This window comes from Phalacrocorax aristotelis, chromosome 13 (assembly GCF_949628215.1).
Source record: "Phalacrocorax aristotelis chromosome 13, bGulAri2.1, whole genome shotgun sequence".
NCBI classification, from domain to species: domain Eukaryota; kingdom Metazoa; phylum Chordata; class Aves; order Suliformes; family Phalacrocoracidae; genus Phalacrocorax; species Phalacrocorax aristotelis.
The window spans coordinates 7462391-7487475 of NC_134288.1; the positions used below are offsets into that span (position 1 = coordinate 7462391).

General features: G+C 46.0%; 1 protein-coding gene across 1 annotated transcript in view; it reads left to right on the plus strand.

Annotated features, from left to right (window-relative positions):
* The first annotated feature begins 2871 nt into the window (after positions 1–2871).
* Positions 2872–25085, plus strand: part of RIMS4 (regulating synaptic membrane exocytosis 4) — a 61477-nt gene continuing 39263 nt past the window's right edge. Inside the window, exon 1 of the mRNA XM_075108337.1 lies at positions 2872–3195. Coding sequence (XP_074964438.1) covers positions 3099–3195 — 97 coding nt within the window. The 5' untranslated portion in view covers positions 2872–3098. The remainder of the gene's footprint in view (positions 3196–25085) is intronic.

Sequence of the window (25085 nt, forward strand, 5' to 3'; positions counted from 1 at the left end):
AGAGGGAGGCATGAGAGAGCTGGGAAAAAAAAGCACAAAAGGAGCATTGAGAAGATGTGACCAAGTGGTGCTGAGAAGCTGTGCAGGTGCAAGGGGTTCAGAGGGAGAGGAAGCCAGCAGATGGGTGGAGCATGGAGAAGGGTACACGATGGTACTGTGGGTGATGGTGACAGTCTTCCTCAGCACTTCATACGTAGATCTCAAAGCACTCAAAGCAGAAGGGTCCCAGTGCACCAGTGAAGAAAGCAAAGGACAGAGAAGAGCACTGGGGGCAGAGATCAGTTATTGAAACCACAGGCCTGTGCCTGTGTCCATTAGGCACTGGTACCTCTGCCACCACTACGCGTTCAAGCTGTAAAGACATTTAGATAACCACAGCATAAGGTTGACATTAAATTTCTATTCCCCATTTAAATTTTTGCTTGCACGCTTTAAATGAATAGAAAGCACCTCTCAGTGCTTCTAAATAGCGCCTGTGCCTGGGAACCTGGGAGCAGATTTTGATCCACAGACGCCTCCTGCTCCTCCAGTCAAATGTGCTGCCAGGACTGGTAGACAGGAGCTGTCTTAATAGCTTTAATGCACTTGGATTTGTCCCCATAGCTGCTGCTGCTAATGCCTCGATCCCATCTATCCCATCGGTGCTATTGAAATCTTTTTGTAAACATATAGTAATACAATACATTCCTCACTGGTGTCCCTGCCTTTCAAAACTCAGACCTGGAGTCATCATTGCCTGTAATAAGTTCATTCTGTTCCTTCTACTTTACTGCCTGCCCAGCCTAGCTTTGATGAAGGAATTCATGTAACTCACTAACTCCAGAGCCAATTTTGATTAGCTTTTGAATTAAAAAAAAAATTCTTATTGGGAAGTCCTGCAAACTCAGCTTGGCATCTGATATTCAGATGACCTCTGCTATTCTGGATGCATCACCAGTAATGATGACTCTGGATGTCAGGGCCAGGAGTCCACTAACAGGCCTTAATTGCCCTGATGAGCCTTACCTGGGGCCCCCACCCAGGAGCTCCATTTAACCTCCAGCTCCAGGGGTCTATGGTTCCTTCTTGAGCTATGTTGTAGGTGAGCCTGCCTGGTATTTAACTTTCCTTGGTTGACCTTGGAAAGTGTTGATAGAACCTACTGCTGTCACTACCCTGCTCCGCCTCCCATGGTGTGGGGCTGTGCCTGGTTGCTGGGGTCATTCCTGGCTCCCCTTCCCTGGGAGCAGCCTTCCTCTTGCTGCTTCCTGACAGTGGTGGCCACAAATACACTACAGCTCTGGCAGGATTTTTGGTAAATGGAAAACTCTTAATGGATTGACTTGTTAACTGTTTGAGAGAAGAGTACAGGTAATACTATGGGCTGTAATTGTTATGTTGCTTACTGTGCATGGAAATAAAAATGAAAGCAGTATTTGTAAGTAGGAGATCTCCAGCTCTATTACAGGCTTAAAGCTCAAGTGGGGTTCAGCTGAGTGCCAGGTATGGCTGACCCTGGGATACCCAGTCCAGTCATCTTCTGGCTGCCTGCAGCCAGGCTCCAGCACTGGAGGAAGAAAAGACTTTTTCACTTGAGGCTGTTGTTCCCCAGCACTTAGTATATAGTAGTTTTAGCTGCACTTTTCCTTGTGGAGATGTTGGGCTCTAATATGCTTTTTTTGAAAGAGCACAAAGAGGCCTGTCACTTCACGTGTTCAGTGGGATGGAGTTTGGTTATCATGATGGTCGACAGACCAAGTGCATGAGGTACCTCTTCCTTTGTGCCCTGAGGGGACAGCATCCTTGCTGAGGAGACCAAGTTGCTGTCAGAAAACAGGCTCCATCTCATGCCATCCCAGCTGTTGTTCCACTGCATAAAGGAGGATATGCTGGGTTTCTTCCCCAAAGTGGGAATGGCTGATCCTGTGATGTCTATGCCCCTTCGGAGCAAGCAGTGTTCAGCACTTGCATGCAGTTGGTACTTCTGAGCCAGTAATTCTCCATAAGGCTTCCCAGAGAAATACAAGAAGCTAGCCTTGGGAAGTGCCTAAAATTCACTTGTTCACATAGCACCCCAGGTTCCCACCAGCACCTATCCAACAGTGTGCTGCAGAACTGGATTAAATGCCAAGCCACAAGAGTCAGCAGCCTTCCAATTTAATTTAGTCCCCCAGTCAGCCACTAAGGAAAACCCTCTTGGTTTATATGCTTTCTGCCTGTGAGCTTGTGTACTTCCAAACGGTGGCTTTTGGGGTTTGGCTTTTTTTGGTGCCTGAAGAGAGGTACCTGGGGAAAGACGACTTGTGCTGGTGGGGGTGGTGATGACCTTTGGGATGGGGGTGGAAGAATGCAGATAAAGTTTAATGCATGGAATTGAATGCTGTCTTGGCCTGGTTGGGAACAGCCTTCTCCACGGAGACAGAGGGTCTTCTGGTGTGGCTGATACATCCCTTCAGAAGCGGGAGGGATGGGTCTCCCCATTGCTGCTGGCCTGGAGACTCTGCGAGGGTCTGAGGATGCCCTTCCCGAGCAGCTGCCCCCCTCAGACAGCTGTTTGTGGGGCTGGGGAGCCGGGCTGCTCTTACATTACACCAGTGTTGTTTATCTTCCCTCCTCCCTTTTGGAAGAACCCCCGCGAAAGCCTTAAGATTTTTTTTTGGGGGGGGGGGGGGGGGGGGGGGGGGGGGGGGGGGGAGGACAGGACAGGACAACACACAAGACCGGGCCCGTGTGGGGAGCCGCCGGGCCCCGCAGATCCCCGCCGGGAAGATGGCGGCGGGGGCGAAGAGCCCCGCAGCCGCCCCTCCCGCCCCTCCCCGCCACCGCCCATTCCCCTTCCCTCCCCTGCGGGCGGCGATTGGCGGCGGCGCTGCCGGGCGTGAGGCGGGGCGGGCGGGGCGGGCCGGCGCCCAGAGCGCCGGGCGGCAGCAGGTGGCTCGGCTCCGCTCCGCTCCGCGCTCCCGCCTCGCCTCGCCTCGCCCCGCCGCCTCACCGCGGCCCCCGCCGCAGCCAAGACGCCGCGGGCCGTGCTCCGAGTGAAGAATGGGGCGGCGAAGCTGGCCAAGCCGCCGCCGGCGGCGGGCGAGGCCCCCGGTGGCGCCCCCGGACCCGGGCTCTTCATGGAGCGGTCGCAGAGCCGCCTCAGCCTCTCCGCCTCCTTCGAGGCCCTGGCCATCTACTTCCCCTGCATGAACAGCTTCGACGAGGAGGACGCGGGTACGGGGAGGGGGGGGGCCTGCAGCCAGGCCGGTTGGTGTCGGTTGCGAGTGGGGCCGGGGGCGCGTAGCGGTAGGGGTGTGCGTGGGGTGGGGAGGGAGACCCGGGGATGTCGGTGGGGCCGGGGGCAGGGTGTGGGGCCGGTTCCCTGTGTCCGTGTCCACCCACGGGTGCCGTGGGAGCAGGGGGGAGGGCGCAGGCTTGGGCGGCGTGGCGGGTTTGGGCAGGAGAGGGTGGATTTGCTGTGTGTGGGCGCTAGCAGTGACCCCGCCGCGGGTTTGGGGTGTAAGGGGTCCCCCTCTGCTGCCCAGCGGGTTTTCAGCGTGGGCTTTGTGTGCGTGGGGTGCAGAAGGGTTTGTGCAGGGAGGCGTGTGCCTGTGGAGATGAAAAGGAAACATTTTTTTTCATGAAGATGAAATGCGCTCCCTCTTCTAACCGATGGCAAACCCAGGGCATTCGCAAATGGAGCGGCTTAGGCACTTGTGCCGAGCTGCGTGAAGCGAAGGGCAGCGCTCAGGGGGAAGGCATCCATTCCGCTGGACGTTGGGTCCGGTCTGCCACCGATTTATACACGGTGACCTCTCGGGTTAATCGTTCGGAGGGGTCATTGGCACAATACACCACGCTGCTGTTGGAGAGCGGAATTAAAGGGATTCCGTTTCAATGAGGGTGAAGTACATCACAAAAAGCATACAAAAACCTTTCAGAATGGACACAGTGACTTATGCCTGCTTCGTGAAGACCTTTCTGGCTTCAAAGAGTTGGCAGTGGTCATAAAATAAGACCAGACTTCAAAAAGAGGGCCATTGGTAAGAAAAAGTAGTAAAGGAATTGGGTTGAATGGGAAAGGAAGGATGCTGGGTGCTGGGGAAGGTGCTGGGAGTAGAGGGCGGCACAGCAGCGGCGTGGGTAGGGAGGACATGCGAGGGAGTGGATGGAGAGCGGTGTATAAGCACTTTGTCTATTCCCAGCAGCTCACTTACAAATGGAGGATGTTTTTCACAGTACACACTGTACCAGAGACCAAGCCTTTCTGTGAATCTTCTGAGCAGCAAATAATGAAAGTTGGTAACTAAGGCGTATTTTAACACTGGCTGTCATGGTTGCATCCCTCAAAATGCCGGCGTGCTCCTTTGTCTGGCAGCTCATCCCAAGATGTGCAAATGCCAGCAGGAGTACATGGGCAAATCAGCCTGCTCACTGCTACACCTGTAATGTTGTTTTTAAAGGAGCTGACGTAAGAATAAATTCATCATCTGTGTGATTAACCTAGGATTGTCATCAGCATCTTGCAGGAGTGTCAGGCAGAAGCCTGCATCCTCCAACGGATGTATTTTAAAAAATTTTGTTCTCAAAATTATGCTGATGATTTATTTGCACTTCATATTTGGTTTGAATGCTGGGGAGCGTACAATAATGGGAGCTTTGGGAAGTCTCGGCGCTGTTGCTTCAGAAATGATTGATAGTGAGACACGCTCGAGTACTAGAACCTGACACAATGCCTTCAACAGTGTTTCATTCCCTGGTGTCTGGCCCCTCTTGCTCTGAGTAGGTTGATGGTTTAAGTAAATGCTTCCTCTTCCCGTGCTTAGAAAAACGGTTTTGCAGTGAATTGTATTTATTCACACTTACTAAATGTTCATGTATGAATGTTAATGGGTTGCTCTTAATACAGCGTAAGTACTTGTCTCTGAATTAAATAAATCTACAATTAAGACCTCATTCTCCAGCAGCTTATTAGTGGCTCTCGCCTGAGTTAGCCTCCTTAGTAAAGCTGCTTGGGATAATGTTCAGTACAGTGGGGACATTGCAGTATCACTCCTGTGTTTTGTGCCTATGAGTGTGTATTCAGACACGTATGAGCAAACAGCAAGAATGAGTGAGTGCTGCTTTGTATTTTTTTTGCGTTAAAACTACAAGCTTATAATTTTCTCAAAAAAATAAATGTCATGAAAGAGAAATGATAAAAGAAGTGCTGAAATTGTGCCAGACAAGATTCTGTATTATTCATACCCATACGTGCTCCTGAAACTGAGAGAGATTCTGACCAGCTTCAGTTGCAGTCTGATTTCTGTCAAAAAAATAGATCTTCATAGCTTATTCAGGGAGATGGATACTGCACTTCGCAAGATGTTCTCCACTGGAGGTGGCGGGGGAAAAAAAAAAATTGATCCCATGAGCATTGACCAAGTAAACAATCCTATTTCAAACAGACACATCATCCATTTTGTCTGAAGCTGAGAGCCACATCTTTGAGAGAATAGTCATCCTACAGAAAAAGGAGAGGAGCTGATAAATGCCCAAGCTTAAAGGAAGCTTGCCATTTTCCTCTGAAAAGGGAGAACAGCCTAATGAGAGCTAAAATCTAAAAGCAAGAAAAATTCTTGAGGTGTTTCATTTAAGTTACTACGGGTGGGTCAGATTGGAGGAGTGTAAAAGGGAATTTGCAGGAGTGCCTATGCTGAGAGCCATGGCAATGTGGAAACGTAGCTAGCCACATCTGGCCAAGGCTAACGATACCTCTGGGTTCCAGTATTTCCCCCTTTTAGTCTTGCAAAATGGCTCTGCTTTTGAAAAATGCTTTTACTTATAGAATGTTTCCTTTTCTGCTATGGCCCTTTTGTTCTTCTTTGCTGTCCACCTTCTGGACGTTAGGTGAGAAGCCTCTTCTCATCTTCCACAGCTCTTCTGCCTGCCACACCACCAGTGTGTCTGGACTGAGTTCTCAGCAATGAAGCGGATGCAGATGATACCCACTCACATCTTAGTGCGCAGAAGCAGGCAACCAGCGTAGGCAGGATAGCAACAGGACTTGGAGCAAGAAACTGGATTGCTTTTGAATGCTTCCAGAGCATGAGGATGATTGAGTTTTAAGGTGTCCTGTGGCAAATAAGGCCATGTGCCTGTCGCTCCAAAGAGGTGGATGTGGACTTGCACTCCTACGTTGTAATACCCTTTTCATTCCTCAGCTGCGTATACAAAGAAGATACTCTGAGCAAACACTGAGCTCTCTTCACCAGTAAGCTGCAGTGGGGCTTTGAAATAACAGAAATTACTGTCTGCACTCAGTAATGTAAGGACTCTAGGTTAATAACTCTCTTGTTCTTGGCATCGTAACGTTGCTGTCCTTCCTGCTGGCTGAGTGCTGCTGTCTTTGCTCCGTTGAGGTCCCCAGCAATGTCAGTGAAGTTAAGGATTTTGAAACTGTGGTTATTGTCATCATAATTGTTGGTTTAACTTATGCAAATGTCTATCCTAAGCCCTGATAATTTTTCAGTTATGGAGTAGTAGGCTGAAAAGGTAAAAATCAATCATGCTCTCTTTGTGCGCGCTCTTCTAGAAATGTGAGCCTTAAATCAGTGCCTATTTCTAACAGTGTGAACAAAAATTTTCACTGGCCGAGGATCTGCCATATCCGCTGTACACTTGGTCTTGGTCTTGGCTTGAATCGGTTGTTTGGTACGCTGGTATTCGTGTGGCGACGTGTCAGAAGGGACCGAGCTGCTAAGTGCATGGGGGTTAAAAATAGGGCGTTGAGGATTCATTGTGACTGTGGGGACCTGCCTTGTAGGCAGCTTGGGAGTTCTGGGTGCAGTTCCCAGTTAAAATTGCAGGATCGTGGAATGGGGGTGTATGAAATTCACTTTTGACAGCAGCCGTAGCGCAGGTCTGCCCAGTCCAGGATGAGGGATGTCCTTAAGGTTAATGGGATGTTTTTGCTGGCATTAGGGAGAGCCAGCCTGTCTATGTGCAGCATGTGGAGTTTGGAAAATTTGCTAAATCAGATCAGAACATGAGGTTTTGGTAAAGAGCAATGGGAAGTTATGTGGAGCTGCATGTGCAAAACCCAGTGAGCTTTGGGAAGGGAAGAGGAGGTGGTTTTAGTGACAGGGACTGTCAGTGTAATGGTGGACCTGCTGGGAGTCAGGAAGCCAGAAGCAGTCCTCAGCTCTGAAGAGGTGAGAGCTTCCAGACGAGATCCCTGTGTACTACAGAGGACAAGGGCTACCCCTAAAGAAACACAGGTAGGGAAATGCCAAAAATTGCTGAAGGTGATGGGGTTACCTTAAACCCCTGTGCCTAAACTGCAGGATCCAGGAGCACGTCTCAGGCCTGCATGCTCCAGCTGTGCTGTGGCTTAAATGGATGAGATGCAGGCATGCCCCAGCTCCTTTCTGTTTCGTTGTATGTCCTGGTTTTCTTGGGAAGGACACCCACTTGCATTGGCAGAAGGCATCTGAGGCATGCCCTGACAGGGACGCAGATTTGGATGTTTGGGAGACTACAGCCATGGGTCATATTGCGAATGCAGCTGCCCTGAAGTCAGCATCTGCACAAGGGGAAACGCATGTTCCTTACAGGGATCTTGTACCCATGAAAGTGTGGACAGCAGGGAGGCTTTGATGAGGAAGCAGGGGAAGGTACAGAATAGCTGCGAGGGATGTGGTAGGGTCCCACAGGTCAGGACCCCAGCACAGGGACTGGCCAGCCTGGCAGACCTCTGCCCTGACTACGAGATAGCAGAATCAAATCATCTCAGCCAGCTGGAACCAAGTGTCTGGCAGAGAGAAAATGGTTTCCAAAGTCAAAATGTCTCCTAGATACTGACGGTAAGCCTTCCTCGTGTCAGCTGCTCGTTCAGAAAAGAGTTGAGTTATAGATAAAATTCAGCCTGGGCTGCTGCTTTCCCACACTATCAAGCACAGGCAGTTGCACTGTGTTACGATCAATTGCTTTGAAGAGAAGCTATGTGAAATATTAATTTAATGGGTTGATGAAAACATTTAAAACATTGGGGTGGAAGAACATGCTGTAGACACGTAGTTTAGTTTGGAATACTCTTTTGTCTGGGTTTTATCTATTGAACTCTATTATTTTAAACATTGAACTCCTCTATTATTTTAAACATTAAAGCATCACAAAATTATTAGAGAGAGCCCCTATGTGTATTTTCAAGTTGCCATGGATATTTCTCAGTTGCAGCACTGTGTCAGATTGGGGTACATATGTTTTTTAAAGAAAGTGATGATACAAGTCTTTTAACTAGTCTATTTGTATATTTTTTAAAAAATGCATATGTATCAAGCCTGTTAAGTCCTTTTGGTGTTCAGTCTGTTTTTGCTTCACCCAAAGTTATCTTTGAAGTTCTGTAAGCCTCTAACTAGTTCTGTTAGTTGTTTGTTAGGTGGGTAACCATGTTGACATGGCAAACGTGCAGGGGACAAGGGACATTATTTGCACAGATGGAATGTTAACTATTTTTGTTATTTATCTTTTACAAATGAAATGATAGTTAATCCCTGTAACCCTGCAAAGACATAAACTCTAGGGCTCATCTGGCAATGCAGGATGGCAGTGCAGGATCATGTGGATGCTGCGGGACAAATCTGAATCAGTCTTGGAATATTCAAGTATGTAGCGAGTTTGCCTGTGGCCTAATACCTGCTGGGCACCTAGCCAGCTTGCTTGGCTGGTGCAGGAGGCAGGAAAAGCCATGGCTTTTCTCTCTTCTTGCACAGTCAAGGGTGTATCCTTGGCAATAGGTCATCCTAGTGATTGCAAGAAATGTCGCTGTCCCTGCTGGGCACATGCTTACTCTAGGTAAGCAGATGTTTGTTTTATAAATGGATTAAAATTAAGAACAATTTTAGAAGGGCTGCTGTCAAATCAGTCTTTCATCAGAGGAAAGTGTATGAAATGGACCAACAGCCTAGAAGAAGAATTGCGGATAATACCTGCAGACATCGGTGATCTCACACCCAGTCATGAGTTAATCCAGATCATAAATTCAATGACTGACACTTACACAGCAGATGTGCCTCGTTGGTGCAGAGCTGAACAAGCTGTGCTGTTCCTTACATCTCCTGTGCACTAAAGGCAGCTTGGTACTCTCTGGGTCTGTTGCCTGCATCTGTGATCGGTAGACTGCAATTACAGGGGATGAGTTTTGTCTTCTCCTGTGGCCATGTGAGACCAGAGAGCAGGAGTCCTGTGAATGAGTCAGCACTAGGAACAAGAGATTTGAAACCTCGTCCTCATTTGTGTTGCTCTTGGTGTTGTGGCACGTGAGAGCCGTAGTCCTTGGCCAAGTTCATGCTGTGCCTGTAGAAATGCAAAGCAAGATGGCAGTCTGTCCCAAAGAGCTTACGGTCTGTGGCAAAACCCAACAGATGGGTACAGTTAGACAGATGGGAGAGCGCAGGGAAGGGTGACGTGGTATAGGTCAGCACTCAGTGTGGCAGGCAGCCTTCCTGGGGCACCGGCTGCCGCCCGCTCCCGTCTCCCACTGGGCACCCTGGCAGAGTCATCCAGCATGCCCCAACCTGGATCATCCACCTGTACCCTGTGCTGGTGCTGGATGTATGCTGAGGAACTGTTTTACATGATGTGGGATGGGGGACAAGAGAGGTAGCAGCTAGCCCTGGGATCTCAATCACTGTGCCACGATGTGCTGCGTACATGTTTCCTTGGTGGTCACCCAGGTATGGACAGGGGAGAGGGTATGTGGATCAGGTCATGGGCCTCCTGACGGTGGCACTGTGCTGTCCCCTTAGTGCTGCTTATTGCAGCACACCCTTGATGTTGTGGGAAAGCACAATATTGTCTCCTTCCCTCGAAGGTGGCTGCGTCTGGCCTGATGTACGTTATAGGCATTCAGAAGATGTTATGTTCCAGCCACGTGTGCAGAAGCTGTAGAGGCCTCGTTATACGTGACCACTGCCAGCCACAGGGGAAGGATACCTCTTTCTCTTATCTCTTATTTTGCTGTCAGTTTACTTCCAAATAGAGGACTCTGTCCCTCGAAAGCTTTCTGACTAGAAGAGACTGTTTCCTTACTGCTTCTATTTGTGAAGTTAATTTTAATGCAACATTTATTAATGCAAAAGCACTCTGTTCTCCAGGCTAAAAAAATTATCTTTACTCTGTCAGATTCCTACATCAGGACAAGTTGTGAAATGCTGTAACTACTTTGCTTCAACATTTCTGTTTGACAGAATGTATGTATCTGCTTTGTGTAGGGAAGAATTAAGTTTGATTGGAGTAGTTGTTTTGAGGAATAATTTAGCTGCGCAATTATTTTCTGAAGCACTATCTGCTTGTATTTGAGTGCCTTCAGTTAGATTAGAAATGTGAGCATTTTAATTTAGGAAGTGGTCTGCAAGTTGCTGATGTGTTCTAGTGGGGCAGTGAGACCTGGCTCATGCAGGCTTCTCAGCCCCGCTGTCTTCTCCTCTCTTCCCCACAGACATCTGTCGTGAAGCACCGTTAGCATATTTGAATAAGGATTTCTGGTCTTCTGCAGAACCGTTCAACATAATTTGAATATCCATCTATCCAAATGCTATTCCTTTGAGGCTTGGTTTTATTTTCTGGGAGAGGGTGTGAAAACTGTACTATAATGTATGGGAACTTGTCATGATAGGGATCCTGAACGCAAATGATGCCTCAGTAGGTGCTATTGCTTAAATCATCCACTGATGACACGCACAAATTAGGCACACTCTGCTTTCGCTGTCAAATTATGCTTGCCTTGGGATCTGCATTTAAGTTATATATTTGGCTTTGCTTTTGCAAGGCAGCACGCATGTAAAGGCTGGAAAGCCCTGATACAGCCTAACTTCTTATAAGAATAAAGCAAAGCTCAGTAGCCTGATCTTTTAACCAAATCCAGCCTGTTAAGTCATTGCAGCAGATGTTTCAGCTTCATGCCATTAGAGTGTTATATCATCTTTGTCCCATACACAAAGAACCTGTACAGCCTTGCAGAAGCCAGTCTAAAATGTTTGACTGCTCAACAATTTGGAGAGTACAGCGTGTACTGAGGTACATGTCACATTTTTCTCAAAAATGTTTTATGACTAAGAGGAGCTCGTGCTAATGTCCTTATTCTTAGAAATGTAGAGGTAGAAGGGTCCTGAGGAGTCACTTGTGTCCTCTCCCCAACTACCTAACGTCTTCCTGTTGAAGTCTACCCTAAAATTTAACTTAAATTAAGCAGATTGCTGGGAGCAAAATAATAGTAATGTGGGAAACAATTGATCACGGCTGTTTTTAGAGCAACTCTTCACATCACAAACCTGTTCTTCGCAGTGCCAATAATCCCAAGCCAGGCAATGACCGTGATCATGACCATTGCTGCCTGGCATCCCTCCCCCTCCTTTTGCAGCCTTTTGATTTTTGGACCAAAGAAGCGTGATTAAATTTTTGCATGGAACAGTTTTCCAAACATCATGTTGGCTTTGTTGCTGGACTTGGGAACTTGCAGGAGGAGCAGCATGGACAGTGTGCTGGCTGTCGTCTGGCTGCCTCCTACCAGGGAGGAATAACTGTCTCCCACACTTCGTGTGCAATATTCCTATAAATACACACAGAAGTTTGCAAAGTGTCCCCACTCCTGACTCACATATGGGGTATGATCCGCACCACTTTCGAGATCGTTCTCTGCAGGACCGCTGCCTGGCTACTCATTCCCTTTCTGGCATTTGTGCATTTCATTTTAAAAGTGTTCTGAACTTACTACTTTTTACATTGTCTTTATTAAATTTTCTTGTATTGATTTGGAGGGGTTGGGCTATTCTATCCCATTGGTATCGTTCTGAATTCTGTATCTATTGTTTAGCAAGACCCGTGCTGCTGGGATTTTTGTGGGATTGGGAGGTGGGGTAAATGGCTGTGATAAAGTGCTTTGTCCTCCAGACTCCAGCAATACTGCACTGTTTTGTAGATGGTTTTGGCAGCTGGGGGAGAGCTCTGTAACAGGATCCACGGGTGAAGTACAGCATCCTTTGCTGTCAGTGCATCTTGAGTGGCCTGTTTTTCCAGGCATCTTCTTGTCGCCTCATTTTGCAATGCTTAGCTCAAAGGACTGTTGAGGTGTCATTCACACTTAATAGCTAGAATAAAGATAATTGTGGTTAATGGTACTTCACATTGGTGACAGATCTCATTTAAGAGGTTATACTCTCCCTCCCATGGCACATGTGGTTGTGCCCATCTCTGGAGCTGGCCATCCTCTTAGGTGCAAGAGCTCAGCTGTTGGTGGGGTCAGACCTGCAGAATGACCCACCTTGGCGAGGAGACAGCAGCGTCACCGATAGACAGGAGCATGTGGGCACAGCCTGCCCCTCGCTTGGCTATGTGGGCAGTATGGATGAGGCTGACATTTCCCAGTGGTGACAGTTTCCCAGTGGTGTGGGACTTCTGCCAGCTGCCCACCAGCAGTATGCGTATTTACAGTTAGCAGGGAATGTATCCTGCCACGTGGATGGAAAACATGCTAATTGTGTTGCAGCCAAGATGTCTAAGAAGATTAAGATGATTTTTTTTGTTCGAAATCCAGCTCCCTGTTTAGCACTTCTCAGGATCCTGGAAGGATTGTGTGGGTGGGTGTTTTTTTCTTTGTTTTTACTATTTACCTTTCCTTTCTTGTATTTGATGCATGACATCACAGCATTAGTGAAAAGTTAGGAAAATTTGATTGAAGATTTTAAGGCTGCTGCTTTAGATCCATATTTGGATTTTAATCAGATTGTCAGGAAAATAAATGAGAAGGCTTTTCATTTTTCCAGTGCCTGTTAGACTTCCAGCTGTCGTATTTGGTTCATTTCTGGATGGCGGTATCATGACAAATGAGACCCAGTAGCTTTCTTTGTCTCTTACATTCGGTTCATGCTGCTGTCCCTCTGGCTGAAGCCCTGTTAGCTGCCATGAAATCTCACTGGTGGCCCGTGGGATTAGAGCGGTTGCTCTGCAGCAGTTCTGTAGAGCCCTTTGACCTTTATAGTAGTTTTAATTAAACTTATGATAAAGGTGGATAGTGGTCCAGACCAACTTTTGAGGCTTGACTGAATTCTGCTTCCCCCCCAGTTCCCCCAAAACCAGAAGAAATTGCAGGAATTGCTGTCACAACCCAGTGTTACATTTTGATGGTGATTTTGGTATGTTTGTCAAAAAACTACATATTTTTGTGTGGGTTGATCCTTGTATGTCTGCCTTTGTGAATCACATAGTCCACAGTTGCATCCCTTCCAGATTTGGGATTTTTGTTTCAATGTAAGTAGACAGGAGAAGGTTAGGTAGTATTACCTGATGTGCCTTGAGATAAAAACAAGCTTTCTGCAAAGAACATTGCTTTGACAGCAAGAGTCTGTGCTTGTTTTAAGTATCAAGTACTCAAAGTTGGGCATTTTAAAAAATGCCTGGTAATTTTGGTCTCTAGTATTTGTTGAAAGTGAATGGGATTTGGGGATGTACCTGCCTTCAGCAGTCCAGAAAATCATCCCGCAGCCCTGCAAGCGTGGGGCCAAGACTGCTGCTCTGGTCATACAAAGCCAGCTTGTGCAGAGAGGCAGGCTCTCCCTTGGATTCTGCAATTCCAAGAACTTGATGAAGGAACATTGAAAATGCTGGTCTGGAAAGCAGGGCAAGCAATGCTGAAAGTAGGCGTGCAGGCCAGTGCTCAGCCTGGCAGACAGTGCATATTCAATCAGGGTGATTTATGGAACTGTTTCTGTTAAAAGCTTCCTCGTGCACTGTAGAAAGCGGAGCTGCCAGATTGGTCAAAATCCAATACCCAGACAGTTTGAATTGGCTGCCGGCTGCAGTAATAACCGTGGCGAAACTCTAACAGCCGTTTCATGCAGGCTTTGCAGGCTGCCACATCGTTGCTGCTTCGCAGAAAACAGACAGTGTCAAAATGTTACGTGGTATGAGGACATTTCCATGGTAACGTTAGCATCCCGTGACACCTGTTTTTGTACTGTGGCGTCAGTGCACGCTGTCATCGTACTCTCTTCATCCATCTGGGGCCGTCCATCCTGATAATATGGATTTCTTCAGTGACTGCTAGTAGTTATGGGGCTGATGGTGGAAGAGATGCTTTCAGGTGTCTTAAATAAGGCAAGTAATCCTTCTTCTAGCGTAGCAACTCTCACATAATTCATCTTAAAAGCACTTGGTTTTGCTTTTTGCTGCACTAAAATAGCAGCTTTCCCTCTCTGATCAGATAGCTCACTGCAATAGCTGTTTTGTACCTGGCATCAGAGGCACCCGCACTCCTGCCTTGTAGCTCTTTGTCAGGCAGCTCTGGGATCGCTCAGTTCGTGAAGACACTCCAGTCTTGTTTCGGGTCCTGTCTTTTCAGCCTGGAGAATGCATAGCGCTTATTTCCATCTGCAGCCCAACAGCAATCTGCTCCCTCCTCCCCTTCCTTTGCAGGAGCCGTCAGCTGCTCCAGACACTGTTCACCACGGGGCTGTTTCTGGACAGCAGCCTGAGATCTTTGGGTAGAGTCTCATCCATGGCTATGACCTGGCTTCATTTGTGCCTTGATCAATGGTTTTGCCCTGCCTGTAAATACTTAAGTATTTTATACTGCAGTAACCATCTCCCACGAGGATTCTCAGTATTATCCCTGTGTTTTTCCCCCATTTCTGTATATTTCCACCAGGTGACATTTTCCAAAATTAGCATCATGGGGTTTTTTTGGCTGTGCAGGCAACACATGTTTATTGGCTCCTTTCTTTTGACATAGAGAAATCTGTTCTCAATGTTTTATTGATAAGCTAGAGCTTCGGTAAGAAATAATAAAGGTAAAGATGTTTTCTGTATGGCAGCCCATGGACCTTCCACCAGCGCACGTTTTTCACATCTACTTGGTACTTTGTAAGAGCAGTAGAGAGATCTCAGTTTAGTTATCATGCATACGTAGGTTCTGAAAATTGCATGGGTAAAGAGACAGTCATTTAACTAATGATTTGCCTACCCAATATGCATAAGCTATCGATGTGCAATCTAGGCATGTGGGTGCACAGCCAGGCTATTTCTCACGCAACGGTGCTGTAGCGCAAAAGGATCATGTATGATAAAACCCAGTGCTTGTGATTTCAGCATCTGGTCTAAAGTATTTCACTTGAAGGCACTGAGAGGGTAAATGTTACTTGAGAAAGAACAGGTTGAGACTAGTGTAAGGAGCAGAACTTCACTTTCGATCATATCTGTTCCTCAGGAGCCACTTCTGGACTGTTTCACAACGATAATTCTTGGCTCTCCCGTTTTGCCCAGGGCTCTGCTTTGAGCCGTGCCAGAGTCCCAAGTTATCTTTCTATAAACTTGTTTTTCATCTGTTTCCACTGAATTCCTAGCTTCTGCCTAGTAACAGGAGTAGGTCTGTTGCTGTGACCTGTCTGCTCCATCTCTGCAGAAACAGTCTTACTGTTCCTGGATGGGAGGCAGCTACTATGTCCTAAATTCATTTTTTTCCAAGGCCAACCCAAGCCAAGTGCTTCCAAACCTGGCATCATGTCGGCCCTATTTCAATATTTTTCTATTTCTGTCTCAGTACTGCCTGGCTTACCTACTAGGGAGCTCTATGAAACATTGCACGGTTGGTTGAGGCAAAATGTGGCTTGCTGCTCTAGGAATAAAACCAGGCAAATTATCCATAGCCCTTTAGTTGGTGAATTTAACTCTCTGTTTTCACAGTCTGTTCACTGCAGCCATCTGCTGCAGAGAGACAGCATGCTTGTAGGACAGATTGACTCTGAAAATCAGGAAGTTTTATTTCAGGCCATAATTTTGTGTAATTTCCTGAAATCTAGAAAACTGTTTATTTCCTAAAACACCTTTCCCCTAGAGCCCTAAGACTGGGTTTCCAAAGATCACCTGGTGTGGGATACTAGCTGCATGAAAAACGTTTTGGTTTGGGCTTTTTTTTTTTTTTGGGAGGGTGGGGAGGGAGTGAATCCTGAAGCGGTGACAACATGATGACCTGAAAATGTTTCACTGATCAAAATATTCATTGATAATTTCCCAGGCTTCTGTCAGTTTTGTTAGGAATGTGCTTTTCTGTACAAGTTGACCAATCTAAGTGTGTTCTGCAAGTGTCAGTAACGCAGATTTAAAGCAGCATTTGACCTCTGATATACAGTAAATGGTTTGGAAACTGGATTTTGCCTGCCTAATGCTAAACTGGTCTGTCAGGAAAGATTCTCAGCCTTTTATTTCAGTTTGTGGGGGGGAAAGCTTAACATCTTGATATGAGTACATCTTACAAGGTTTAGACATTGTAAAAGATTTAGTGACCTGCTCACTTAAGCTCTTATAGTCATCAGATTTGAGAGGAAACTGCAGTCAAAAGTGAACATTTTAAAATTTGCTGATCTAAGTGGTCTAATAGTTGACCTGTTTTTCCCCTTGATATTCCTGTACTAATCTCTTCAGAACTGCAGGTGTTCAGTCCACTAAGGCTGCAGTGCAGAAAGGGGAAAAGAGCTGCAAAACTAGGACAGACTTGGATTATATTTAACAGTGTTCTGTTTCGACTTGACAACCAGCTATCGAACACCTACAAGTTTGCAACTGTGATTCACTCGGAAGCTGACATAACTGATGTCACGTTGTATTAATAGCTACAGGATTGTAACTGCTTTTAGCAATGCGATTCATTAACAGCCTTTACAAACACACTGACAATCGGTTGAAAACCTGAAAATATTAGGTGTGTGTATATAAATGGATTATGCCATAAAGGAACCTCCATGTGCTGCCAAATGTGTTTACGGCAAGTTCTTGTGGGTGTTATGCATAATGATTCCTCTTCATCACTTCCAGTAGGTCTTGCTGATAGCAAAGGTGTTTGAGGACTGATCCACACTCTAAATTAATTAGGAGCTGCTGATCTAATGGGGTTACATGATGTGAGTGTATTTGGGAGTTACTGTGTTCACAGTGCTTTTCTTGGCAAGTAGAAGCTGTCCAACCAGTTCCTGGGTAGCGCTGATGTTTTGGGAAGTGTTTGGTCCTTCACTTGTTTTCGTTGAACATTTTGGCTTCCAATGGGAAGTGTTGTTATGACAAACCATGCCTAGACGGCACTCTCCAAGCTGTGCTTAGTGCACTGAGTTCAGCTCCCCTTTGAGCTTTGCACACCTTCCTTGCTGTGGGCTGCTAGCCACCTCCAAGGAGTTTTGTGTGGAGGAGGTAGAAGTGTTCATTGCTTCTTACCATCTTCTTTGAAGATACTGAATTAGTAGCTAATGATGGTGGCATATAACTGGTCCTCACCGGCCTCTGTTAACTACCCCCTGGGGTGAGAGAGTCAGTTACTCTTCTAGGCTCTTAGTAAAGTCATCTCTGCATTACTTATGTGCGGTTTTAAGGTTTGCATCCACCGGCGTGACAGGTCACGACATTGTTGTAGAAGTGAAATGAAAACTGAGATTCAAGAGAGAAAGTGTTCAGCATGGCGTTGGCTCGATGTTGAGTTGTGTGGTGAGACTTGTCACTGGGAGTAAACCTGTGGACCTGTACATTTGGGCTGAGATTTCTAATGCTCTGGGTACCTCTGAGAGCTAGTCCATTGCTCCTTACAGCAGTCTGTCGTCTACTTCCTTCATTTCCTTCTTTCCCTCTTATGTACATCACATTGCCTCTTCTCTTCCCTTTGGCCAAGAATAATTCAATTGTGATGTCTGCCCTGTCTTGTTCATCTATCACCTGTTTTTGGCGTCTGTCATTTGGACGTGACTTTGCTTTTGGTGACCTGTGACTTTAAGGCTGGCGTCGTGTACTGTCTTCTGGACACAGAGTCTCCTGGGACTGGCAGAATGGCTGGCTCAGGATGCAGCAAAATTGCAAATAGCAGTACTTCAGAAGCAGGACTGTCTGGCAAGGGAGCAAAATTCCTTATTCTGAGAAGATGGAATTCCTGGGTGTGTTTTCCCCTTTTTCATTGTTCTTTTTTACAAGGTTAGATACCTTGTTTTCAAGTACATCACCAAATGGTCATTCACCCTTCCTTCTCTAGAATTATACGTAGCTGTCCAGATAATTAAGTACAGTTGATCATCTTCCAGTAACACTGTTTATATTTTAAATGTTGCAATAGCAAACAATTCATTGGGCATGTAGCACATCAGGTGATCAAACCACCTCTGGCTCAACGTGTCTGCTGAAACAGCCTATGACAGTGAAGGAGTGTAATTAGCAAGACACACAGAATGGGGCTGAAAAAAGATGTGAAAAAAAGCAGAAGGATTTGAAAAGGATTAGGAGGGAAAATGATAAACCAGTAGTTAAATGGTGCATGATTAATGACTGTAGAAGTAAAAGGTTGACTAAATATTGTGACTCTGTAATGGCTGCCCCAAAGTAATAGAAAATATTTAGTTCAGAAAACTCCAGAAGTGGATTTATATCGACACATATGCTGACTCTGGGTTTAGACATGTTTCTTAGACTTGGCTTAGGTCAAGATGAGTATCCCCCGAGATGCTTTGCTGGTTGACTTGGCGATCTGAGATTCATCTTCTGTCTTTAAAATTCATGATGAGCATCAAAATGTCAGGTACCCCACTGAAATGCTGTGAGATAGTTTATTCCTCTTCTGAGCCTTGGTACAGGTGGGAGTATCAAAACTGTTTGGAGTCACGGGGTAATTGGTGGCTCTTTGGCTGGTATTAAAGGAAATGACATCTGTAATGGAACCATTCTCTTAGCGCTACAAAAGAGATTTGCGTATGCAAAAAGAACCTGAAGATGATGCAAATTCCACAGTGCTTCGAGGAGTAGGTAGGTGTTGCTCTCGATACGTGGAGTTGCTGGATATAACTCTTTGTCTTAATACCAACTTTGTCATGCCTTTTATATAATGCTGATCTGGGACTGGATTTATCTCTGGTTTCTTGTCACTACATATTAAATTCTAATTTTCAAGAAGGTACTGAACTCCTCCATGTGTTTAGGAAATATACTGTCGAGGACTTTGAGCAAACTCTGAATTTCCTCTTTTCTGTAGTGTGTCTCTGCTGTTTTAGGATCAGCGCTCGCGTTGTTTCTAGCCATGTTTTCCCTTCAGATGGGGCCTACAGCCATTCCTAGATCTGCTCTCATGTGTCTTAGAGGAACCAAAGTTGTATACTAACACGTTGGACAACTCAGCTGGACAGCAGGTTGATCATGAGCCAGCCCTGTGCCCTTGTGGCCAAGAAGTCCAATGGTATCTTGGGGTGCATAAAAAGGAATGTGACTAGCTGGTTGAGGGAGGTTATCCTCCCTCTCTGCTCTGCCCTAGTGAGACCACATTTGGAGTGCTGCGTCCAGTTCTGGGCTCCCCAGTTCATGAAAGGCAGGGAACTACTGCAGAGAGTCCAGCAGAGAGCTACCAAGATGATCAGGGGACTGGAGCATCTCCCTTATGGGGAAAGGCTGAGAGTCCTGGGTTTGTTCAGCCTGGAGAAGAGAAGACTGAGGGGGATCTTATCAATGCTTACAAATATCTAGAGGGTGATTGTCAAGGGGATGGGGCCAGACTGTTTTCAGCGGTGCCCAACGCCAGGCCAAGGGGCCACGGGCACAAGCTGGAACACGGGAAGTTCCACCTGAACATGAGGACAAACCCCTTCCCTGTGTGGGTGCCCGAGCAGGGGCACAGGCTGCCCAGAGAGGCTGTGGGGTCCCTTCCCTGGAGACATTCACCCCCCGCCTGGACGCGGCCCTGTGCCCCTGCTCTGGGGGTGCCTGCTCACGCAGGGGGTGGGACGGGGTGAGCTCCAGAGGTCCCTTCCAACCCCTGTGGTTCTGTGTGTTTTAAAGTTCACGATTTGTCTCAAACTGATAAAAACCAACACAAGCGAAAGTGCCATCCTAACACTGAGATGCTTTGACCAAAGATTTGTGGTTGACGTAATTTTTCTATTGGGAGCATTGAAGCAGAGCTGCAGGATGGGGAAATTTTGACTGCAGCTGTGTTTGGCTGTCATGAAGAACATTTGCTGTTAATATTGTAGTGTGGAGCCCCAGTGAAATGATTCTGTAACCTTTGATTTGTGGTGTGTGTGCTTCCTAGAGGGTAGGGAGCTACGGAAGGCATCTGCTGTCTGTTCCTTGCTGGAAAGCACACAGGCAACATTGGAGGAAGCAGTTTGTCTGTTTTTTCCCCCTTTTTTTTTTAAAAAAAAAAACAACCAGCAAACCCAAAGTCTCATTACTGTCAAAAGTAATGTTTTTTCCTGTTACCGCTTATTTATGACAACAGGGTTGGACATAAGTAATGGTAATTGTTACAAGTTTCTTTTTTCTTTAGCGAGAGCGCACTCAGTTTCTGTTTCCCTGCGTGGTGAGCAGTTCCCCACCAGTTTCTTTGGGGCTTTCACGTTGTATTGGGAGAGAAGAGAAAAACTTTTTCTAATATGTGAATCTGACTGTAAAATCACGGAAACTGGAATAATGGGTGAGTGGGAAGGGAGCAGATTTAGGACTCTAAACTGTTTTTGACTCATTTTTGGAAGTCTGCGTTTCAGTTGGCCCTCCTTCCCTGCCTTTTAAGAACTGTTGCAGACATAGCTGAACTAATTACACCTCTCCTTCTCAGACACCCCCACTGGGGCTCTGCTGGCTCCTGCCATCATCCCTGGTGTATTTGGATGTGCAGGCTGCAGTCTGAGCATAGCTGGAGCATCTGTCATCACTGCTCACCTGGCTCTGGCTTCCTGTGGCAGATCAGAAGCTGAACTGTAACAGGCGTTTCCTTTGGTGGGGGCACTTATTAAAATCTCTGTTCTGTCCATGGGTGCTCATTGTCATGAATCTTTGGGAATGTACCACCTCTGAAACATGACCTCTCCGTCCAGTGTAGTTCAAAGGTTCGGAAGTTACAGGGGATGGAAAAAGAGGAGAGACAAATCTCATTTCCAGAGGCAGCTCCATTGAAAAGGTTATCTTTGCTCTGCAGAGGGGGAAGCTACTGCTCTGGGTTGCATGCTTAGAGCAAGGGTCGGATTTGCAAAGATATTTAGACACCTAAAGAGTCCTCAGAGCTTTAAAGTGTGTTTCATGAGCCAGTTCCCACCAATCCAGTATCTATGTTGCCAAAAGGCTAACCATCTTTAAGAATTCAGCCTTTAACTGCAAGTGGGAGGTGTGGTTTTGTGTGCAGGCAGCCAGCGCCCACCTTCCTGAAGGGCATGAGGGGCTGTGGGCAGGTTGAGCCCTCCTCGCTCAGCGTGGTGGGAATCCTGCAAAGTCTGCTGGAGGCTGTGGACCTCAGAGAGCTCTAGACCCTTCACGAGTCAGAGGTCTGGGGTGTGAAGTGTGGTAAATAATTAGCCCTCAATAATGTCTGCAGTGACTTTCGTCTTGTCAGTGAAGTAGTTATTAGAGGTGTGTATTAGGAATCTGTTAATCTTCAAAGATAAAACCATCTATATGAAACGTTTGAGTATGAAATAACATTCTGTCGCCGTGGGACAAATGACTGTATGAGAAATGGATTTATATTATATACTGCTTCAGAATTGGGATCCTTGAGTATAGTTCTGTGTTTGTTGGGCGCAAATGTGGAAGAAAGATTTTTATTTAATGCAACTGCTGTTTTATTTATAATGCTTTCAATAGGAAAATCTTTCCATTGTATTATAACAGTCTGTGCAGGGTGCTTTTGATTTTGGCAGGTAGGATTTAGAAGAGTTCAATTCTCCTGGATACATATGCCCGTGCTGCATTGCAACGGGAGTTAATGGGAATAGCCAGCTGTGAAAGGAAAAGAATAGATCCCATAGATTGTATATAAGAAATTTCAGCTGACTGTTATGCAGAGCTAGTCATCTAAATTGAATTTGATGGAGAAGAGATCAGTAAATGGATTACTGTCATCTGCCCATCATTGGCTGGGCATCAAGAGTTAATCACAAAGTGATGTCCACAAGACCAGTGAAAGTCCTCCAGTGAGACTTGTGAATTATTACTAGTTTTATCTTCCCGTGTCCTAGCTTATCTACAAAGGAGGTCACATGGCATTAGAAGTGGGCTTTCACTCCCCATTTTGAGAAAATTCACTGCTGATGTGCGATGTTCTAGGAATTGGACAGCATAAAGTAAAAACAAGCTGACAGGACCACAGGTCTGCCATATCAGGAGGAGGAGCTCCAACCTCCTGGCTAAGGAGCTGTAACCAAGTGTTAAGGCTGTACTTGGAAAGCAGAGAAATGCCACAAATGCCCTCAGCGGCTGGGTGCCAGGGCGATGACACCACCGCCTTTGCAAAAGCAGGGTGATAAAAGCTCCTCGGCCACTTCATGCTAGCCCAGCGTGGCGCACTGCATAGTGCTTCAGGGATGGATCCACCTGCTGGCTCTAGTGGAGTGAAGATGGGGAAATGGTTGTATAAGAGTATCCAAAGTCATTGCAAAGGGATAGCACTTCATTGAGAAGATTGCTGCCCTGTTTTAATGAAGAGTGAGATGGTGTTTCCTCTTTGAGGTTTCTGCTGGACTGGCAGTCAAGTGTGTTGGTAAAACTGTTATGAGGAAAATCAGACTCTGTCTTCGGTAGCTCCCAGCTTGTGGAGTTTAGTTTTGTTTCTGAGCACTAAATTGCTTTGAGTTCAATAATTCATCTCCCTCTAACTGCTTTATTGTCGTTTGATTTATTAATGAGTTGGCTTGGACAGCTGTTCTAATGCTTTATCACAGCAAAGTGCAACCAAGGGTTGCGCTAAGCACAGCCTGCAAGCACGAGCACATATTGTGTGAACGATGCACCATTTCCCTGTAGCCGGTTCTGGAGAGACAGCGTGGTTGGTAGATTGGGCATGCAACAACCGGCGCTCCTAAACTCTAACTTTGTTTCTTCTGTCAGTGCCCTTTCCCAACAGTTATCCTCTCTCTGTCTCTCTTTTGCTGTAGAAGAACTTCAGATCATGCTTTCCTTTTTTCAGGCGTAGATTGTGATGGTTAATTTGATAATGTTTGTAGAGCAGCATACAAAACCTGCCAAGGGTTACTGTCCTCACTGGTAGTATTAGAGCTGGAGGAAGACTGCCAGAAGGTATTGATTACTTAGTAAAATAAACCCTTCAAACTTCTTTGGTCTTTATTCATTATGGCTTTTTATCTCTGCATCCTGCAAACATTTCAGAGGGTGGATTTGTTTGCTGGAAGATGAAAACAAAATGTTGACAACTACTGGTGCCAATTTGTAGCCTTCTGTGTGGGTGACATCAGAAGAATTTGTGCAGTGCTCTAGAAAGTCTTTCTAGGCTTTAAATCCACTTGGATCCTGGAACTGTTGTTTGAGCAAAGCATCCATGTGGCCAGGTAGGGATAGCACATTGAGCATCAAAAATAAGGAGAGAATCTCTTTGGGGTTTGTGAAACTGTATTGTGTATAGAAGCTTGTATATACTTCCTAAAGCTGACATTTTGATTTGTTTACTGAAGTTTGCTGATTAGTTGAGTACAAGCTGAGTCTTGCAATGTATAGTGGGGGCTGTTGAGAGAGCTGTGGCTGACTGGTGGGAAGGGCTTGCTGCCTTCTGTGTTTTCTAGTTCATCTCACAGTAATGGTTTACAGCTTCTCTTATACCTCACCATGGAAAACAAAATGTCACACTTTGAATTCATTAAGCAGCTGTGCAAAGGAGGGGGCACTGTTGAAAGGGAAAGCTGTTTTATACAACAGTGAAATACAGGGGGAAAAGTCATGTATCTATAGCAGAAAATACATGAAAAAGACAAATAATTGTGGAACATTCAGAAGGGGCAACTCATGCTTGGTAAAGTGAAATTTCTAAAGAGAAGGGATACAACAAGAGGAGACTTTGAAGAGTATGGCTTAAAGGATACCAGAAAGATGAACTAGTCATTCATGGATCCAGATGACTAAAATTTAGCAGTGACTTCAAAGTCAAGTGTGGCCGTATGGTTTACTCTGAAATGTGCAGTCAGAGCAGAAGCAAAACGTAACATCTTTCTCCAAATTAGGCCACGGATGAAGCACAGACCTCCAAACATCTGCACATGGTATGGCCTAGAAACTGCTTCAGCAGGGACACTAAAGCCAGGCTTTGGTGGAGACTGCAAAGTGCTTTCTGTGCATGTGTCAGACTCACAAATGGATTCGCTTTGGTTATCACAAGTCTCCTTTGTGTTCATTTTCTGCCATTGTTTTTTTCTGCCAAGAACCATTAAGCTTCTTCAAATTAACAGTTGGGCAAATAAGAAGTTTTTAAGCAAATATGGATGACTTAGTGAGAGTTGTCCGACAGTCTAAGAACCTACTGGTCATGGAGCACAGGGCGCATCACATCAGAGCTACCCATTAGTGCTTGAAGGTCCTGTGCTGACCTGGCATGCCAGCCTGCTTGCTCAGGAATGGAGCACTTTCTGGGTGCACTGAGCAATGTTACTCTTTGGTAATCTTGAACAAGTACCAGCTTATTTTCTTTTAAAACTTAGGACAATTCATGAGCAAAGGAAGGGCAAGAACCATCAGCACATGCTATAAACTCATTCCCAAGTGCTAATTGCTTAGATTTTTTCTAGAAGTAACTAAGACATGAGCACGTCTTGTAGCTTCCAGCTGCATAAAGTATGGGTGAAACAGGTTTTATGTTAAAAAAAAATAATCAAAAGGCAGAATTAAAGTATAGCTGCATAGGTGTTGAAAAGTGGCAGAGAGGTTTCTATTATTGCAACGTGTCATAACCCATCAGTAACTTAGAGATGGAAGAAGAGCTGTGGGACATGGGATAGTAAATACCTGACAGTACAATTTAAAAATTTTTCCAGTGGAAATGTTCGTACATAGTGGCCCATTGAGAAGACCACTGAATATAGGTTTTAATGCTGGTGCTGCTAGGCAAGTTATCATGTGGGTATTACCGCATCATCCCTGATGGTCCAGGCACATGTGGAGTTAGACATGAGCACGTTGAGTGAGATGGGAGGAGGAGATGCTCTATGGGAGGACAGGGCCTGCCCTGGTAGGCTGGGCATAGATGGAGCAGGGAGACCATGCAGGACATCCAGTAAACCTATTGCACAAGCTATAGAAGAGGGAAACTTGGAAGCAGTTTAGGAAGTGAATGGGAGACTACTTCAGTCTGAGGACTG